The sequence below is a fragment of the Vidua chalybeata genome, chromosome 32 (assembly GCF_026979565.1).
Source record: "Vidua chalybeata isolate OUT-0048 chromosome 32, bVidCha1 merged haplotype, whole genome shotgun sequence".
Lineage (NCBI taxonomy): Eukaryota > Metazoa > Chordata > Aves > Passeriformes > Viduidae > Vidua > Vidua chalybeata.
The window spans coordinates 563339-582283 of record NC_071561.1 but is presented as its reverse complement, the minus strand read 5'-3'; the positions used below and the strand labels follow the sequence as shown (position 1 = coordinate 582283).

At 66.4% G+C, this 18945-nt stretch overlaps 3 protein-coding genes across 6 annotated transcripts in view; 1 reads left to right on the top strand and 2 right to left on the bottom strand.

Moving 5' to 3' along the window:
- Window positions 1-4185, top strand: part of LOC128801850 (EH domain-binding protein 1-like protein 1) — a 5915-nt gene extending 1730 nt beyond the window's left edge. The window contains exons 4-12 of the mRNA XM_053967977.1: window positions 107-210; window positions 310-1119; window positions 1200-1236; window positions 1340-1383; window positions 2030-2135; window positions 2822-2921; window positions 3077-3150; window positions 3619-3733; window positions 3990-4185. Coding sequence (XP_053823952.1) covers window positions 107-210; window positions 310-1119; window positions 1200-1236; window positions 1340-1383; window positions 2030-2135; window positions 2822-2921; window positions 3077-3150; window positions 3619-3733; window positions 3990-4077 — 1478 coding nt within the window. The 3' untranslated portion in view covers window positions 4078-4185. The remainder of the gene's footprint in view (window positions 1-106; window positions 211-309; window positions 1120-1199; window positions 1237-1339; window positions 1384-2029; window positions 2136-2821; window positions 2922-3076; window positions 3151-3618; window positions 3734-3989) is intronic.
- A 134-nt stretch (window positions 4186-4319) lies between these two features.
- TRPT1 (tRNA phosphotransferase 1) lies at window positions 4320-8506 on the bottom strand. 4 transcript variants are annotated; one of them, XM_053968157.1, is made up of 7 exons: window positions 8423-8506; window positions 7809-7890; window positions 6658-6815; window positions 5686-5860; window positions 5167-5223; window positions 4964-5074; window positions 4320-4510 (listed from the first exon to the last, which is right to left on the bottom strand). In XM_053968157.1, exons 1-7 carry the CDS (start codon window positions 8477-8479, stop codon window positions 4452-4454), a joined length of 699 nt encoding a protein of 232 aa, XP_053824132.1. In that variant the 5' UTR covers window positions 8480-8506; the 3' UTR covers window positions 4320-4451. The 4 variants fall into 4 exon arrangements, with proteins under 4 accessions (XP_053824132.1, XP_053824133.1, XP_053824135.1 ...); XM_053968158.1 differs by having other exon boundaries at window positions 5686-5828; XM_053968160.1 differs by having other exon boundaries at window positions 6802-6815.
- Window positions 8507-8692: 186 nt separating this feature from the next.
- Window positions 8693-14958, bottom strand: SCYL1 (SCY1 like pseudokinase 1). The gene is made up of 16 exons (XM_053968190.1): window positions 14695-14958; window positions 14204-14347; window positions 13833-13955; window positions 13333-13547; window positions 13134-13224; window positions 12779-12934; window positions 12194-12352; window positions 11796-11903; window positions 11469-11582; window positions 11179-11334; window positions 10863-11051; window positions 10411-10483; window positions 9983-10177; window positions 9803-9885; window positions 9515-9710; window positions 8693-8853 (listed from the first exon to the last, which is right to left on the bottom strand). Exons 1-16 carry the CDS (start codon window positions 14830-14832, stop codon window positions 8741-8743), a joined length of 2253 nt encoding a protein of 750 aa, XP_053824165.1. The 5' UTR covers window positions 14833-14958; the 3' UTR covers window positions 8693-8740.
- Between the last annotated feature and the right edge of the window lie 3987 nt (window positions 14959-18945).

Here is an 18945-nt window from a genome sequence, read left to right as displayed (position 1 = left end):
TTCCGGGGGGACACCCATGGGTGAGGGGGGGTCAGAGCCCCCCGGGGATGTTGGGGGGATCCCGTGGGAATGGGGGAGGGGTTGTGTCACTTGGGGACCCCCTCAGTGACCAAAGACCCCCCCCCAATGTCCCCAACCTCCCCCCCCCCCCCCCCCCGCAGCGACTTCGACGCTCTGGACCCCCGGGACCACCGGGGCAACAACAAACGGGTGCGTGGGGGGGGGGCTGGGGGGCGCGGGGGGGCTCCAGGGTTGGAGGACCCCCCACATTGACCCCCCCCCTCCCCAAATCCGTGCCCCCCCCCCCAGGCCTTCGACGCCTTCGCGGCCCTGGGGGTCCCGCGGCTCCTGGACCCCTCGGACATGGAGACCCCCGACAGCCTCGGGGTCATGACCTTCCTCAGCCAGGTCCGAGCGCTCCTGGGGACCCCCCCGGGGACCCCCCCGCGCCCCCGCAGCGGCTCCAGCGGGGGGGGGCCCCGAGAGACCCCCCCGGACCCCCAGAGCGGCTCCGTTGAGGAGGGAACCCCCCCGGACCCCCGGAGTGACGTCACCGAGGGGGGGCCCCAAACGACCCCCCCGGACCCCCGGAGTGACGTCACCGAGGGGGGGCCCCAAACGACCCCCCCGGGGACCCCCCCGGACCCCCGGAGCGGCTCCAGCGAGGAGGAGCCCCAAGAGCCCCCCCGGGACCCCCAGACCCCCCCAGAGACCCAAACCGGGCCCCTCCCGGAACCCCAAATCAGCGTCAGCGAGGGGGGGCCCCAAGAGACCCCCCCAGACCCCCCCCGGCTCAGCCCCATCGAGGGGGGGGCGCCCCCAGACCCCCCCGTGGGACCCGTGGAGGGGGGGCCCCCCCAGGACCCCCGGACTGACAGAGCCGAGGGGGGACCCCCGCCCAGCCCCCCCCGGGACCCCCAAAATGGGGCTCTGAAGGGGGGGGGCTCCCCCCAGCTCGGCGCCGTTGAGGGGGGGCCCCTCCAGGACCCCCCCCCAGCCTTTGGGGAGGGGGCGGCTGGGCCCGGGCCCCCCTCCCGGCCCGTGGGGGTGGGGAGGGGTCTCCCCACGCCCCCTCCCCGCTCCAGGAGCCTCCCCCGCCTACGGGACCCCCCCGCGAAGGTGAGACCCCCCCCCAGAACCCCCCTGAGCCCCCCCGGGACCCCCAAGGTGGCCCCCCCTGACCCCCCCTCTGTCCCCAGGGTGACGTCGGGACCCCCCCCGCCCCTCCCCCCTCCGGTGAGCGCTGGGGGGGGCGCGGGGGGGGCGCGGCCGTGGGACCCCCCCGGGGGGATTCGGGGTCACCCCCGTGTCCCCCCCACCGTGTCCCCTCCCCCCCCAGAGACCCCGAGGGAGCCCCTGGAGACCCCCGAGGAGGAGAGCGGGGTAGGGGGGCACGGGGGGGGCACGGGGGGGGCACTGGGGACAATGGGGACAATGGGGGGAGGGCAGGGACAGCCACGGGTGACAGGGACAGGGTGACACAGGGGTGACAAGGGTGTCCCTATGGGTGACAGGGACAGTGGGTGACCCCCGGGTGACCCCTGGGTGACCCCGGTGTCTCCGTGGTGACAGGGACAGTGGGTGACACAAGGGTGACACAAGGGTGACATGGGTGTCCCCATGCGTGACAGGGACAGTGGGTGACCCCTGGGTGACCCCTGGGTGACCCCGGTGACCCCTGGGTGACAGAGACAGTGGGTGGCCCTGGGGTGACACAGGGGTGACAAGGGTGTCCCTATGGGTGACAGGGACAGTGGGTGACACAAGGGTGACACAGGGGTGACACAGGTGTGCCAATGGGTGACAGGGACAGTGGGTGACCCCTGGGTGACCCCTGGGTGACCCCGGTGTCCCCATGGGTGACAGGGACAGTGGGTGACCCCTGGGTGACCCCGGTGACCCCTGGGTGACAGAGACAGTGGGTGGCCCCTGGGTGACCCCGGTGTCCCCACGGGTGACAGGGACAGTGGGTGGCCCCTGGGTGACCCCTGGGTGACCCCGGTGACTCCGGTGTCCCCACGGGTGACAGGGACACTGGGTGGTGGCCGAGCTGCTGGCCCTGGAGCAGGACCAGGCCCGCTTGGACGCTCAGGCCCCGGCGCTGGAGCGGGAACTGCGGGCACTGATGGACAGCGGTGAGGGGACACGGGGACACGGGGACAGCGGGACACGGGGACACGGGGACACTGGGACACGGGGACACGGGGACATGGGGACACGGGGACACGGGGACACGGGGACACGGGGACACTGGGGACATTGGCCACACGATATCCCTGTGTCCTCTTGATGTCCCCGATGTCCCCCCAAAGTCCCCAATGTCCCTTATGTCCCCACTCTCCCTGACGTCCCCAGTAGCCCCCAATATGCCCCAATATCCCCCAATGTCCCTGCTCTCCCCAATGTCCCCAATGTCCTCCATGTCCCCAATATCCCCAATATCCCTGATGTCCCCAATGTCCTCCATGTCCCCAATGTCCCCGATGTCCCCGTGTCCCCATGTCCCCGATGTCCCCCATGTCCCCCATGTCCCCAAAGTCCCCTATGTCCCAGTGTCCCCGATGTCCCCAATATCCCCAATGTCCCCCCGACGTCCCCAATGTCCCCATATCTCCCATGTCCCCAATATCCTCAATGTCCCCGATGTCCCCACTGTCCCCGATGTCCCCGTGTACCCCGTATCCCCCATGTCCCCAATATCCCAAATGTCCCCGTGTCCCCAATATCCCCGATGTCCCCCATGTCCCCAATATCCCCGATGTCCCCCATGTCCCCACTGTCCCCAATATCCCCGATGTCCCCCATGTCCCCGTGTCCCCAGGCGCGGACCCGGCCCGCGAGGAGCGGCTGCTCCGGGACTGGTTCTCGCTGGTGCAGCAGCGGAATTTGCTGGTGCGGCGACAGGACGAGCTGCAGCTGCTGTGAGGGGACAGCGGCGACACCGCGGCGACACCGCCGCCCCCCGCTCCGTGTCCCCTCCCTGTGCCCCCCGTCCGCGAGGGGACGCTGCCGGGGGGGGCTCTGCCAGCCCCGGTGACACCTCCCTGTCCCCTCTGTCCCCTCGTGTCACCCCCAGGGCGCAGGAGCGGGACCTGGAGCGGCGCTTTGAGCTCCTGAGCCGGGAACTGCGGGGGCTGCTGGGGACAGAGGGTGCGACACCGGGGACACTGGGGGGACACTGGGGACACTGGAGACATCAGGGGGACACTGGGGACAGGGGGACACTGGGGACATTGGGGAGAGAGGGACACTGGGGACATCGAGGGGGCATTGGGGACAGAGGGGAGCACTGGGGACGGGGGGACATTGGGGACAGGGGGACATGGGGGGGCACTGGGAGCAGGGGGACATTGGGGACATCGAGGGCACATTGGGGACATCGGTTGGGACATTGGGGACAGACAATGTGCCACTGGGGACAGGGGGTGACATTGGGAACATCGGGGGGACATCGGGGACAGAGGGGGGGATGGGGACACGGGATGGGGAGGACATGGTGGGTCAGGGGGACACTGGGAACGCTTGGGGACATCTGGGGACAGGGACACGGCGGGTGCGGGGCACAGGAGGACGAAGGGCTTTGGGGACCTTTTGGGGGACGCTTGGGGACCCCCCCAGAGTGGGAGAAGCCCCCAGCCCAGCGGCAGCGCGAGCAGCTCTTACTGGAGGAACTGGTGGCACTGGTGAACCGGCGGGACCGGCTCGTGCGGGACCGGCACCGCCGCGAGTCCAGGTGGGGACAGCGAGGGGACACCGGGGGGACACCGGGGGGACAGCGGGGAGGGGTCCCGGGGGGTCTGCGGGGGTCCCGGGAGGGGCTTCGGGGGGTCAGGAGGGACTGCAGGGGTGGCACAGAGAGGTCCTGGGGGGTTTTTGGGGCTGTCCGGGGGTCTTGGGGTGGATGGGGAGGGGTCGGGGGGATCCTGAGGGGGGTCCCGGGGAATTTTTGGGGGGTTCCAGCCCTGCCCGACGCCCCCCGACCCCCGCAGGGCGCTGGAGGAGGATGAGGAGCTGCGGCGGAGCCTCGAGCCCCGGCGGCGCCGCTTCGGCCGCAGGGAAACCTGTGGGATCTGCTGAGAGACCCCCGGGAGCCCCCCGGGACCCCCAAACCCCCGGGACACCTTCGGGACCCCCAAACCCCCGGGACCCCCCCCGGGACCCCCAAAACCCCCAAGATCCCGGTGGATGCAGCAATAAAAGAGAATTTCTGTGTGAAACCCGATTTGGGGAAACTGGGAGGGACTGGGAGGGTCCTGGGCCCCCCGGGTGTTTTTTTTTTGGGGGGGGGTTTGAGATCTGACCCCACTGTGTGACACTCGTGGTGCTCGGGGGGGCTTTATTGGGGCCTGTGGGGCCCGGGGGGCTCAGACCCCCCCCAAATCCTTATGGGGGGAGAGGCTGGACCCCCAAATCCTTGTGGGGGGGGGGCTCAGACCCCCCCCCCCCCATCCTCATCCGGGGGTCTCTCCCCTCTCCTCGTCCCAGGGCCCGTCCAGGGGCAGTTCACACCCTGTGGTGGGGGGAATTAGAGGAGCTGTTGCCATGGCAACAGGACCCCCCCAATCCTGACCCCCCCACAACCCCTGACCCCCCCAACCCTGCACCCCCCAACGCCCCCCCAAACCCTGAGTCCACCCAAAACCCCCTCAGCCCCCCCAGTTTTGGGTTCCCCTCAAATCCCCGAGTCCCCCCAACCCCCCTCAGCCCCCCGCCCCAACTTTTGGGGTCCCTCCCAAACTCCTGAACCTCCCCAGACCCCCAATTTTGGGATCCTTCCCCAAATTCCTGAATAATCCCCCCAAACTCTTTGACCCCCAAGTTTCGGGGCTGCTCCCAAACCCCCTCAACAGCTCCACCCCCCCCCAGTTTTGGGGTTTCCCCCCCCAGTTTTGGGATCCCCCCCCAGTTTTGGGGTTCCCCCCAGTTTTGGGGTCCCCCCCAGTTTTGGGGTCCCCCCGCTCACGGCGCGGCCGCAGCTGCAGAACCCGCAGGAAATATTTGGGGGGGATCCGGCCCTGGGCGTCCCCCGGCGTCAGGATCACCCCGTTGGCCGAGCGGAAAAAGGGGATCCCGTCTGGGGGGAGGGGCCGGGGGGGGTCACACGGACATCGGGGGGGACCCCCAAACATCGGGGACCCCCCCCAAAAATCGGGGACTCCCCCTCACCCGCCAGCGCCCGGGGGCCGTCGATGATGATGGCGATCTCCGAGTCCGACCTCATCCCTGTGGGGAGGGGGATTTTGGGGGGTCCTGAGGGGTTTTGGGGGGGGTCCTGAGGGGCTTTGGGGGGTTCCTGAGGGGCTTTGGGAGGGTCTGGGGGGATGTAGGGGGGTCTCGAGAAGGATTTGAGGTGTTTGAAGGGTCCTAGAAAGGGATTTGAGGGGCTCCAGAGGATTCGGGGAGGATTTGGGGGTGCCAAAGGGGTTTCGGGGGTCATTGAGGGGGGGGTTAGGGGGTCTCTGTCGAGTTTGGGGAGTTTTTGGGGGTGCCCCGGGTTGTTTTTGGGGGAGGGGTCGCCCCTCAGGATCCACCCCGCCAGGTGAGTGTGGGGTCTCTGTGGGGTTTTGGGATCTCGGGGGGGGGTTTTGGGATCTCGGGGGGGTTTTGGGATCTCGGGGGGGTTTTGGGATCTCGGGGGGGTTTTGGGGTGTCCCGGGGTTTTTTTTTTGGGGGGGGGTCACTCACCGCTGTGCACGCCGGGGTCCCCCGGCAGCCCCCCCGCCAGGTGCAGGTGTTGCCGCCCCATGGGGCGCAGCCCCCCCGCCCGGATCGGGCCCCACAGGCGGCGCCGGGTGCCGTGGGCGAGGGTGGGGGGCAGCGCCCCGGGGCTGCGCAGGGGGGTCAGCTCCAGCTCCGGCACCTGCGACCCCCGGACGCACCCCCTGGAGCAGCCGCGACCCCCAAAATCCCTCCCCGGATCCCCAAAATCCCAACCCGCACCTCCAAAATTCCATCCTGAATCCCCAAAATCCCAACCCGGATCCCCAAAATCCCACCCGGGATCCCCCAAATCCTACTCTGGACACCCAAAATCCCACCCAAAATTCCACAAATCACACCCAGGATGCCCAAAACCCCTCTCCAGACCCCTCTAATCCCCCAGGACCCCCACAAATCCCTTCTGCAACCCCTCTAATCCCCCCGGGACCTCCCCAAATCCCCCATAAAACGTCCAAATCCCTCTCCAGTCCCCCAAAACCCCTCGGGGACCCCCCCAAATCCCCCATAAACCCCCCTAAACCCCTCAGGGACCACCCAAACTCTCTCCAGCCCCCCAAAACCCCCTCGAGGAACCCCCCAGACCCCTCGGGGACCCCCCCAAATCCCCCATAAACCCCCCTAAACCCCTCAGGGACCACCCAAACCCTCTCCAGCCCCCCAAAACCCCCTCGAGGACCCCCCCAGACCCCTCGAGGACCCCCCCAAACCCCTCGGGGACACCCCCAGCCCACTCGGGGACCCCCTCAAACCTCTCAGGGAACCCCCAAATCCCCTATAACCCCCCCAAAGCCCTCTCCAGACCCCCAAACCCCTCGGAGACCTCCCCAAATCTCCCATAAACCCCCCTAAACCCCTCGGGGACCACCCAAACCCCACTCCAGCCCCCCAAAAACCCCTCGAGGACCCCCCCCAGACCCCTCGGGGACCCCCCCTCACCGGCAGGGAGTGCCCCTGGTTGGCTCTGACCCTCAGGGGGTCCGGCCGGAGGGCGAAGCGACCCTTGGGGTCAGTGGCCACCACCCTGCGCACGTCGCCCTCCGAGACCCCCGCGAAGCGCCGCAGCCGCAGCAGAGCCCCCACCTCGACAAAACCGTCTGACCCCAAAAAACCCCCCCCGAGACCCCCGTCAGGGCCTTTGCGGGGGGTCCCGGGGGGCATTTGGGGTGTCCCGAGGGCGTTTTGGGAGTCCTAGGGGGCATTTCGGGGGTCCCAAAAGACATTTGGGGGAGTCTGGGGGGTCCCGAAGACATTTGGGGTGTCCCAGGGGACGTTTCGGGGGTCCCAAAACACATCTGGGGGACTCTGGGGGGGTCCCAAAACGCATTTGGGGTGTCCCAGGGGTCCCAAAAGTTATTTCTGGTGTCTCAGGGAACATTTTAGGGGTCCGAAAAGACATTTGGGGGACTCTGGGGGGTCCCAGGGGGCATTTGGGGCATCCCAGGGGACGTTTTAGGGGTCCCTAAAAACATGTGAGGGACTCTGAGGGGCCCCAAAAGTTATTTGGGGTGTCCCAGAGGACGTTTTGGGGATTTTGGGGTGTCCCATGGGACGTTTGGGGCATCCCAGGGGGCGTTTGGGGGGAGGAGAGGGGTGCTTTGGGGTTCCAGAGAGCATTTGGGGGGATCCCAAAAAGCATTTGGGGCGTCCTAGAAAGAATCCGAGAGCACGGCAAGGGTGGGCTCTAGGAGGGATTTTGGGGAGATTTTTGGGGTGGGTTTTGGGGGGGATTTTGGGGTGGGTTTTAGAGAGGATTTCGGAGATTTTTGGGGGAGTTGGGGGGATTTTGAGGGGGTTTTGGGGTGGGTTCAGGGGGGATTTTGGGAGGGTTTTGGGGGGGATTTTGTGGGGAGTTTTGGGGTGGGTTTTGGGGGGATTTTGAGGGGGTTTTGGGGTGGGTTTGGGGGGGATTTTGAGGGGATTTTGGGTGGGTTTTGGGGGGGGCTTTGGGGGGGGTTTTGGGGGGGATTTTGAGGGGGTTTTGGGGGGGATTTTGGGTGGGTTTTTGGGGTGGATTTTGGGTGGGTTTTGGGGGGGATTTTGGGTGGGTTTTGCGGGGGATTTTGAGGGGGTTTTGGGGTCTCACACACCCGGGCCCATGGGCAGCCCCTCGGCCGCAGCCCCGTGGCGCAGAACGTAGCTCAGGGCCTTGGACAGCCGCACCCCGGGGTCCTGGGGGGGCCCAAGGGTGACCCCAACCCCCCCTGGGGGACCCCAACCCCCCCGGGCACCGCCCACAGCCCTCCACCCCCACGGGCGACCCCCAATCTTAGACCCCCTCCCCAAATTGAGTCTCAAATGCCCCCTCCTTCAATACCCCCCCCATACCTGGACCCCCCCCCAAAGCCCCCCCCCCCACTTTGATGTGTCCCCCCCAACTTTGATCCCCCCCCCCATCCCTGGGGACCCCCCCTTGGGTCCCCCCTCCAGCTCGATGTCCTTGTCCTCTCCCCTCCCGGAATTCGTGCGCCCCCCCCCTCATTTTTGGGGTTCTCGCCCCCTCCCCTTCCCATGTCCCCCCCCCCCACCTTGGGGTGTCCCCCCGATCTCTCGCGTCGTCGTCACCCCTCCCCCAAATGCCGCGTCCCCCCCGCCCATCCCCGCTTCCCTCCCCCCTCGTGAAGTGTCCCCCGCCCAAACATGGGGTTCCCCCCCCACCCCAAAATTTTGGGGTCCCCCCGCTCTCCCCCCCCCGCCCCCGAACCTCCTCCTTCCGCCGCCGCCGCCGCTGGGCGGCGCTCGCGCCCTCCCCGCCGGCCATGCTGGGCCACGTGACCGCCCCGCCCCCGCGCCGCGTGACCCCGCCCCCCGCGCCGCGTGACCCCGCCCGGTCACGTGTCCCCCTCACGGATTCCCGCCGCCGCCGCCGCCGCCTCACGGGGTCGCTGCGGCTCCGGGGGTTTTTTATTACCGATCTCCCCCCATCCCCACAAAAAAAAAAAAAAACATCCCAAGCGGGATTTTAACCCCCCCACACACACACACCCCGAACCCTCCTCCTCCAGGACCCCCTCCCCAGTCCTCAGTCGAGTTTCCGCGCCCCCAGTTTTTGGGGGCCCCGGGGACCCGCCCGGCGCTTGGCCTCGAGCTCCCGGCGCCGCTGCTGCTCCCGCTGCCGCCGGCCCGGGGGAGGCCCTGAGGGGACACCGAGGTCACCGTGGGGGGGACAGGGAAAAGGGGGGATCAGGGAGGTCAGGGGGACGAGTGGGGGACCAGGGGTGTCACGGGGGGGGGGGACACGGAGAGGGCGATTGGAGGGGATGAGGCCATGGGGGGGTCTCAGGGAAATGGGGGTTCAGGGGGATGGAGGGGTCTGGGGGTTCAGGGGGTGTTGTGGGGGGGGGTCTGGGGTCCCAAGGACACTGGGGAGGGGTCCCGGGAGACTGGGGAGTCCCTCAGAGGGGAATTAAGGGGGGTCCTGGGGAGGGATCCCAAGGAGTTTATTGGGGGTCCCAGGGGGATGGGGGAGCACCCCAGGCAGTGCTGGGGGGGGGGGAGGGGGTTGGGGGTGTCGGGGGGGGTCGAGGGAGTCTGGGGAGGTGCAGAGGGTCTGGGGGGGTCGAGGATGGGTCTGGGGGCGGTCCTGGGGTGGGTCTGGGGGTTCTGGGTGGATCTTGGGGTGTCCCGGGGGATGTCTGGGGGTGTCATGGGTGGGTCTGGGGGGTCCCGGGGGCGGTCTGAGGATGTCCTGGGGGAAGTCGGGGGGGTCTAGGGAGTCCCAGGGTGGGTCTGGGGGTCCTGGGTGAGTTTGGGGGGTCCCGGGGGGGTCTGGGGGTGTCCTGGGGGGGGGTCTCACCATGCTGGCTGGGCAGCGCCTCCCAGGCGTCCTCCGTGCCCCACTCGCCCCCCACCCCCCACCCCCCCTCGTCACACCCCCCGGCTGGGGGAGGGGCGCTGGGGGGGGGCTCTGTGGGGGTGGGGTCGGGGGGCTGCGGGGGGGTCCCCACTTCCTCCGGGCTGCTGGCGGGGGGGCTCCGGGGCAGCTCCATGTCCTGGGGAGAGGGGGGGGACGGAGGTGAGGGGATGGGGAGGGGTCACACTCTGCCCCCCCCCCCCAGGAATGAGCCCCCCCGCCAAAACTCACCTCCAGACTCCCCCAGTCGTCATCCCACCCATCGGCGTCCTCCAGGGGGGGCTCCTCGGGGGGAGGCTCCTCGCTGGGGGTCTCTGGGGGGGCAAAATGAGGGCTCGGGGGGGGGTCCCCAAGGCTGGGGGGGGGTCAGGAATTGAGGGGGGGGGGGTGAAGGGGAGGAGGGTTACTCACCTTTTGGGGGGGCCGCGGGGCTCTCGGTCGGGGTCTGCGGGGGTCCCTGCGTGGGGGGGGGCTGTGCGGGGGCCGCCCCCCCCTCGCCCCCCATCAGCCGCGCCGTCAGGGAGGTGACACCGGTGACAGCCCAGGACACGGCCGCCCCCAAACCCCCCGCGCCCCCCCCCGGCACGGCGGCTGCGCTGGGGGGGTCTGCGGGGAGGGAGGGGAGGGGGTCACGGGGGGGGGGACACCCCCAAAGCACCCCCGTGTCCCCCCACTGAGTCCCGATGTCACCCCCTTTCCCCCCCCATCCCCCATCCCCATTCCCTCCCTTCCCCCCAGACCTTCATTTCTCCCCCCTCCCCCCAATTTTTCGCCCCCTCCCCCCAATTTTTGGACCCCTCCCCCAAATTTTTGCCCCCCCACGCCCCGCAGTTTCTCACCCCCCTCCTGCTCTCCCCCAGCCTCGGCCGCTGCCTCCAGCTGCTCCAGGAAGCTGCGAATGGCCCGGAACGCCTGGCGGGGGGCAGGGGGACCCCAACAGTGAGAGACCCCCCCGGACCCCCACCCCTCCATAGCCCCCCCCTCAAGAGAACCCCCAACTGCTCTGGGACCCTCCCCATGCACCCTGACCCCCCCAATTTCTCCAAGACCCCCCCACAGTGGGACCCCCCCCCAGCACCCTGACCCCCACCAGTTACTCTGGGATCATCCCCAGCACCCCCTGCTCTGAGACCCCCACTCAGTGGGACCCCCCCCCCCCCAATCAGTGGCACAACCCCCCCCTCATTTCATCAGGACCTGCAGCACTCAAACCCCCTCCCCAATTCCTCTGGGTCCCTCCCCAGCACCCAGACCCCTCCCCAAATTCCTCCAGCCCCCTCCCCGCCCTCACCTGCTGCCGGACGCCGGGGTGGGGGTCCACGGTGAGGGCGCAGAGGGGGGGCAGCACCCGCCCCGCCACCTCGGGGGGCGAGTAGCAGCCGTGGGTGGCCGCGAAGGCGGCGACGGCCGCGGCCCGGGCCGGGGGAAAGGGGTCCCGGGTGGCCCTGGCCAGGGCGGGGGCCAAAACCCGCCGGCGGGTCTGGGGGGACAGGGGACAGTGAGGGGGGACAGGCCCAAGCCAGGGTGGGGGGTCTGAGGGGGGGTCACAGGTACCGGGCCAGTGTAGGGGGGGTTTTGGGGAGGTTCAGGGGGGTCTCGGAGCTCACCTGGGCGGGCAGGTGGGGGGCCAGGCGCCCCAGGCACAGCGTGGCGTTGCAGCGCAGGGGTCCCAGCGCGTCCCCCCCCTGCACCCGCAGCAGCAGCCGGGGCAGCTCCCCCCCCCTGCGCCCCTCCCCCAGCTTGGGTGCCAGCAGCACCATGGACTGGGGGGGGGGGGGGGGGGACACACGGGGCAGGGGGTCAGGGGGCACCCCCAGATGGGAGTTTGGGGGCATCCAACCCATCTGGGGGTGCCCAGGTGTTTGGGGGGGGGTCCTGGGTGATTTTGGGGGCCCACCTTGACCGTCTGCTCGCGGATGGCCGGGTTGGAGTCCAGGAAGCCGTGGGCGACGTGGGGGAAAATTTGGGAGTCCACGGTGGCGTCAGGCAGGAACTCGATGAACTCCTCGAGCTGGGGGGGCCGTGAGACCCCTGAACACCCCCAGGGACCCCCAAAAACCACGGATCACCCCCCACGGACCCCCCCCCAAGCCTCCTCTGAACTCATGGACCCCTCCCAGTGCCCCCCAAACCCCATGGACCCCCCCCATCCCTCCCAGTCTGATCCCAGACTCTCCCAGTCCCATCCCAGTCTCTCCCAGTCCCTCCCAGTGCTCCCAGTCACCAGCTGCAGCAGGCGCAGGCGCAGGCCCCGCTCAGGGGACGAGAAGAGCCGGACGAGGACGGGGACGATTCTCTCCTGGTACTCGGGGGGGTCCAGGACCTTCGCCACCTGGGGGAGCAGGGGGGACACCAGGGGGGGGTTACTGGGGGGGATTTTGGGGGTCCTGTGGGGGTCCCACCTGCGGCAGTGGGGGCAGGGAGGTTGTGGGTGGGATTTCGGGGGTTATGTGGGGGATTTTGGGGGGTCCCATCTGCAGCAGCAGGGGCAGGGATGTTGTGGGTGGGATTTTGGGGGTCAGGGGGGTATTTGGGGAGGGGGTCCCACCCGCAGCAGCGGGGGCAGGGAGGTTGTGAGTGGGATTTTGGGGGTCAGGGGGGTATTTGGGGAGGGGGTCCCACCTGCAGCAGCGGGGGCAGGGCGCTGGCGTCGGCGCTGCCCAGCTCCAGGGCCTCGAGCAGCCTCGGTAGCAGCTTGTGCCTCCGGAAGGGCCCCGGGAGGGACTCCAGGAGAGGGGGCAGCTCCTGCAGGAACGTCCGGCGCTCCGAGGGGTCCCGGACCTGCCGGGGGGTCCCAGAAACACCGGGGGTCAGGGGGGACATCAGGGGATGGGGAGGAAGGGACGGGGGTGGGAAGGATGATGGGGATGAAGGTGAGGAGGAGAATGAAGGAATAGGAGTGAGGAGGAGGAAGGAGAATGATGATGAGGGGACAAGGACGGGAAGGAGATGGGGATGAAAGAGCAGCGATCAAAGAAAAGGAACGAGAATGAGGATAAAGGAACGGGAACGAACACGGGAATGGGACAAGGATGAGCGTCAAGGAACGACCAGGAGACAGCGATAGGGATGAGGATGATGATGGGGATGAGAAACAGGAATGAGCACAAGGATGAGGAGACAGGGATGAGCATGAGGATAAAAGGACAGGGATGAACGTGAGGATGAGGACGATGGAACAGGGATGAGGCGAGGCTGAAGCCACACCTGGAAGTGCTCGAGGAAGAGCCCGGTGCGCACCAGGGCACAGGCCAGGAAGGCTCCAGGGCGCTGCAGCCGCTCCAGGAGCGGCCCCGGGCCCGGCCGGGCCCCCGGATCCGCTGCCACCAGCTCCGAGAAGGGCGGGATGAGCCCGGGGGGCAGCTGGGGGGACAGGGGGGACACGGGCTCAGGGACACCCCAAGGGCTGGGGGGACAGGGGGACCCCTGAGCCTGGGGGGGGTTCTGGGGGGGTGAGCAGGAATTTGGTGGATCCACAAGTTTGGGGGGAGTCAAACTGTCGGATCCCGGGTGTTCGGGGGTGCCCAGGGGGTCCCCAGGATTTTGGGGAGGGGTCCCTGACCTTGCCGAAGCTGCGCAGAGCCCCCGGCCGGGGGAGGGGTCCATTGAAGACCTCCCAGATGAGGCAGCCCAGGCGCCACATGTCCCCTGCCCTGGGGGGGCCGTGACAGTGGGGAGGGGGCACAGGAGACCCCCGTGGTCCCCTGAGCCCTCCCAGTGCCACCCCCCCCCCCTCTTTTCATGTCCCCTCCCCAACTCACCAGGGGTCCCCCTGGCCTCGGGAGGGGTCGCTGAGCTCGGGGGGGTCCTGGGGTCGGGGGGGGTCACTGGGGGGGCGTGTGGGGGTCCCCTCGCTGGTGGCCGCCACCCGCTCGAGCCCCCCCAGCTTCCACTCGCCGCCGGGGTCCACGAAGACGGCGTCGAGTCCCAGCGCGTGGTGGACGAGCCCCGAGGCCCCCAGGAACGCCAGCGCCGTCTGGGGGGGGCAAAAAACCCCCCGATATCGGTAACCCCCCCACACAAACGGGTCACCTCCCACCCAGGAGCCAAAAACCTCTCAGATGCCCCCCCCCCCCGGATCCCAGAATCCCCCCAGATCCTGGAGACCCCCCCCCTCAAGATCCTGGTGATCCCCCCACCCACCTGGGCTCCCCCCAGATCTTGGGGTCGCCCCCTACAGGCCCTGATTGCAGGGTCCCCACAAAGGCCTCAGGGCCCCCCCCCCCCCCAGATTCCTCGCAGACCCCAGACCCCCCCTCACCAGCAGCCGCTGCAGCCCCCAGGCCACCTCCTGCTCGCCCGAGTCCCCGCTCGGGGGGTGCAGCCGCAGGTGCCGCCGCAGGGGGGTCACGGCCTCTGTCACCAGGTACAGGCACTGCTCCGTCTGGGGGGGACACTCCGGGTCACCCCCAGCGCCCCCTGTCCCCCCCAAGTCCTTGTTTGTGTCCCTCCGTTGTCCCCTCGCTGTCAGCACCGTCCCATTGTCCCCCCAGTGTCCCCCCGTCCCCTCCTGACTTCTCACTCCCCTTGTCACCATTGTCCTCCCATTGTCCCCGGTCCCCACGATGTCCCCGCAGTGACCCCCATCCCCTCACTCCCCCCATGTCCCCCCGCTGTCCCCGGTCCCGTCACCTCCAGGCTGTCCAGGTAGCCCAGGATGTTGGGGTGCCGGAGGCTGCGGAGCCGCTTCAGCCCCGCCCGGGCCAGGGCGGTGGCACCGGGGTCGCCCCCCGGGGCCAGGCTGTGGGCAAACACCGACACCGGAGCGCCGTCGGCCTGGGGACACGGGGACATCAGGGGACAGCGACAGCGACAAATGGAGATGGGGGGACAGTGGTGACACGGGGATAGAGACATCGCGGGCCTGGCGATGGGGGACACGGGGGCGTCGTGGCGGGACATACGGTGACGTGGGGACAGGTGACAGCGAGAGCTGGGGCACAAAGGGATGAGGACACCGAGGGACACCGCGGCTGGGGGTCGTGGGGACACGGGGGGGACTCGGGGCAGGGATGGCGGGGCCGTGGCCATGCAGGGATGCGGGGACAGGGAGGGGACACACGAGGGGACAAACGAGAGGACACGAGACCCCCCCCCCCACACACACACACAACCCCCCCCACCTTGCGGCGCCCCCGCAGCAGCCGCCAGAGCGGGGCCGGGGCCGCCGGGTCCGGGAGCGGGTCCGCGTCGGGATCCGCATCGGGCGGGCCCAGCTCGAAGGGGAAATCCCGCACCGGGTCCCGGGAGAAGAGCCACATGGCGGCGCCGGGCCCGGGCTCCCGGCGGCTCCCGGGGGTCCGAGGGGGTCCCGGGGCCGGAGCGGGCCCGGAGGAAGCGGCGGCGGCGCCGGGCGGGAGGATCCGGTGACGGACCGGGGGTGGGACCTCGGTGAGCCAATGAGGGGAAAGGGGTGGGGTCTGGATGAGCCAATGAGAGGGCGGGGATGGAGGATGGGAGGAGCGAAGGGCGGGACCCGGGAGAGCCAATAAGGGGTTGGGGAGGGGCCTGAAAGAACCAATGAGGGATCAACAACGACGAAGGGGCGGGGCAAAAAAGGGGCGAGGCCAAAACCCGTGGGGAGGGGCGGGGCTTGTAAAGGACACGCGGCAGGAAGCGGCGGTGACGTCACCAAGCAGACCCAGCCCGCGTTGCAATGACGTCAGGGGGAGCAGGCAATGACGTCATATGCACCGAGGTCACCCCTCCCAGCCCCAGTGACGACACAAGGCCGGTCAGGACTCTGCAGTTTATTGGCCGCTGGGGGTCTCTGTCGCGACAGGGGGGGTCCCGTTGCGATAGTGGGGATTCAGAGCGATGCAGCGCCCCCTGACGGCACTGGCTCCTTGGCACAGGGGTCCTGTCACGATACAGAAGCACTGTCGCGACAGGAGGGTCCTGTCTCGATACTCCTCTTCAGAGCGATCCAGGGTCCTGTCGGGATACGGAGCCCTTGCAGAACGTGGATAGACGTTCTTGTCACGATAGGTGATCCCTGTCGTGATATGGGGCACCCCCGTCCTGGTACCGTGGGTCACCCGGTGTGGGGCTCTGGGAAAATGGGGGGCAGGGGGTCCCCGTCACGATATGTGGGGCCCTATTACCAAAAGGGGTCCCTGTCACGACATGGAATCACCCCCACCCTTGTACCATGGGTCCCCCCAAGCCATGTGAGCATATTGGGGGGGGGGGGTTTCCCGTCATGATAATGGGTCCTTATCACAATGTGAGGGTTCCTGTCGCGATATGAGGTCCCTGTCGGGATACAGGGGTCACCCTTTTCTCTGGATTTTCAGATCTCCAAGTCAAGGAGTAGAAACGGGGGGGTCTCCACCACGATATGAGGCTCCCTGTCGTGATATGGGGGTCTCTGTCATGACAGGGCCCCAGGCCAGAAGCAGCGGCGCCGCAGGGGGTCGAACCCCGCCCCGGGGGGTCCCGGGGGTGCCACCACCGGCGCCTTTTGCTTTTTTTTCGGCCTTTTTGGGTCCAGAGGAGAAAAAGCAAAACCTGAGAAAACGGGGAAAAGTTTTCTCAGGAAAAGAAAAAACCTCCCGAAACGGGGAAAAAAACCCAAAAAAACCTCCCCAGAACAGGTCCGGCCCCGCCCCATCTGGGGCAAAATGTGGGGAATTTGGGGCCGGAGCGCACCCGAAGACAGGCAGTTTGGGGGGTTTGGGGCCGAGCACGTGCCCCCGGCGCAATTTGGGCGGAGAAATGAGGATTTTGGGTCCGAGTCACGGCCCAGGCGCAAAACAGACTCAGAAACAGGGATTGGGGGTCACAGGCGCGTCCCGGTCGCAAAACAGGGCCGGAGAGAGGGATTTAGGGCGCAAAATGGGCTCAGATCGGGGGATTTGGGGTTAATCCCGCGGCCCCGGAGCACAGCGAGGTCAGAAACGGGGATTTGGGGTGGGACGCGCGCCCCCGGCGCTAAACGGGCTCAGAAAGGGCCGCTTTGGGTTCAACGCGCGCCCCCGGTGCGGGATTAGCTCCGAAACAGGGTTTGGGGTTAATCACGCGCCCCCCTCGCAGCTCGGGCCGAGAACGGGGGATTTTGGGGTCGGCGCGTCCCGGGGCCCCGCCGGTACTTACTCTGCTGGCTCACCTTTTCCTGCCTCTTATTTTGGGGGGGAATTTCTAGTTTTTAAGCCTTTTTTTGGAGCAAATTGTCCATTTTTGGGGCGAATCAAGGCGGTTTTGGCACTGTCACTGTGGGGAGGGGAGAGAGACAACACCCAACCCCCCATCCCCCACACCTGCTCCTCCATCCCTTTGCTTTGGGGGAAAATCCGGGGGAAACGGTTCAAAAGCTCCTCCCCCTCCCCAGGCACCACGCAAAGGCGCTGACTAAGCACTTCTTTGGGTGAAAAAACCCTGGTTTTTGTTTCAATTCCCAGCTTGGGGGTGGGCCCTATGAGCAGCGCGTTCTGAGGCAATTTTAGCAATTTTGGGTTGTTTTGGGGGGGGGCAAAGCAGCCAAACCCAAAGCTCCCCCTCCCCTTCCATCCCTGGAGTGGCCCATTTTGGGGTGAAAGCGGCACAAATACCAATTTCTGGCTCCCTACTGTTCCTGCAGACCCTGATTTGGGGTTTTTTTGCCCCAGTCTGGCTCTTGGAGGCTCCTCTGGCGGGGGCAGGGCCGGCGGGGCTGTAAAAAACACCCACGAGACCCCCCCCACACACACACCCTGTCAGCACAATTGGTTCTGGGGGGAAAAGCGGCCGAATCGGTCAAACCGCCCGAAGGTCGCGGTTTTCCGCCGGTTTTGGGGGGATTTGGGGTCGGGAGGTGCCCGCATGCCACGTCCGGGGGGGGGTCCCCGCGCTCCCCCCGCCTCCCGAAGCCCCAAACCGGCCGAAATCGCCCCAAATCTGCCGCCCCTCCCCCCATCCCCCCCCCGCGCGGGTCCCGAGGGGGGGCTCAGGGTGGGGGAGGGGCGCACCCGGTACCTGCCGCCGCCGATTTGGGGGGGTTTTGCCTCAAATTTGAGGCTCCCCCCCCCCTTTGCTTGCTCCTACACTTACTCGTTTTGGGGACAAAAGTCTAAATTTAACCATTCCTGCTGCTGGTTTTGGAGAAAAAACCTGAAAACATGATTATTGTCCCCTCCCCCCACGCCTGCTCCAGCCCCTCCCTCCGCGGGGTTTTTTGGGGGGTTTTACTTTTTTTTTTTTTCCTAAGGAAAGCTCCTGGAGCCACCTTCCTGCTCTTCCAGCTTCACTTTGGGGCAAAAAAGCTTCTTTTTGCTGCTGCTGACTCCTCTCACTTGCGGCTGCGGAAAGGGCGGAAAACACCCCAAAACCGCCCCCTTCCCACCAAAAACCGACCTCCCCAAAAAATGAAATGAAATCGACTCTTACTTCTCTGCATTCCCCAGATCTGGGGGTTTTCTCCTGAAATCCCTGCCGGAATCTCCTGAGCGCGTTTTGAGTGCAGACTGGCCTTTCTTGGTTAAATCCTCTTTTTTTTTTTCCCTTTCCTCGGCTTTTTCTCACCGGTTTGTTTGGGTTTTTTTTTTTGCCTTTTTTTCCCTGCGTTTTGCTGCTTCCCTGAAGGGGAAAAACACTCGAGACACCCCCTCCCCCTTTCCCCACCCCCCCCAAAAAAAAAAAAATACAAAACATTTCTTTGATCATTTCTCTCCCTTTATCACCGGCCCCTCCCGCGCGACGCCTTTGGGATAAAAACAAAAGATTTTGGACACTTACTGAGCGGCGCCGGCGGGAGCGGCGGAGCCGGAGGGCGCTGGAAGAATTTGGGGGGTTTTCCCCATTTCTGGGGAGTTTAATAGAAAAAGGGGGAAGGGGGAGGGGCAACGGCGGCGGCGCCTGAAACGACAGAACCCCAAAACCCCCCAAATCCCCCCAAAATTCCCAAACCCCCGGAGGGGTGGGGCCTCACCCGGCCGCTGCCTCCGGCTCCATTTGGGGCATTTTCCTCAAATTCCTCAATTTTCCCGGCTCCAGGGCCCAAATCCGGATTTTTCTTCCTTTTTCTCCCTTTATCCTTCTTTTTTTTTCCATTAATTTTTGCTTCTATTTTCTCCTCTAAATCCTCTTTGATTTTCTCATTTTTCCTCTCTTCTATTCTCTTCTATTTTCTCTCTTCTGTTTTTTCCCTGTTTTCTTTCACTTCCATCTTCTCAAATTTTCAGCACTTGGGTTTTTCTTTTTTGTCTATAATTTTCTATTTTCTTTTCTCTAGTTTCATTTTTTCCAATTGTAATTTCTCTATTTATTTACAGTCTATTTTCATTTTTTCTATTATTTTTTCTATATTCTTCTATTTTCTATTTGTTCGATTTTCTTTTTTCTAATTTCTTCTATTTTCTCAAATTTTCTAATTTTTTTTCTAGTTTCTTCTATTCTCC

Bases quoted from the DNA above. Each gene is read 5' to 3' on its own strand.
- SCYL1 (XM_053968190.1), bottom strand. From the start codon at position 14,832: ATGTGGCTCTTCTCCCGGGACCCGGTGCGGGATTTCCCCTTCGAGCTG. The intron at 11,904-12,193 runs GTGGGACCCCCT...CTGCTCCCCCAG, and splicing joins CCCTGCCCCCGCTGCTGCAG to GTGGCGAAGGTCCTGGACCC. The intron at 9,886-9,982 runs GTGAGTAACCCT...TTGCCCCCCCAG, and splicing joins CCCCGCGGCCCCCCCAAAAG to AGACCCCCAGCGAGGAGCCT.
- TRPT1 (XM_053968157.1), bottom strand. From the start codon at position 8,479: ATGGCCGGCGGGGAGGGCGCGAGCGCCGCCCAGCGGCGGCGGCGGCGG. The intron at 6,816-7,808 runs GTGTGTGAGACC...TTTTGGGGTCAG, and splicing joins GGGGCTGCCCATGGGCCCGG to ACGGTTTTGTCGAGGTGGGG. The intron at 5,861-6,657 runs GTGAGGGGGGGT...CGGGGGTCGCAG, and splicing joins ACCAGGGGCACTCCCTGCCG to GTGCCGGAGCTGGAGCTGAC.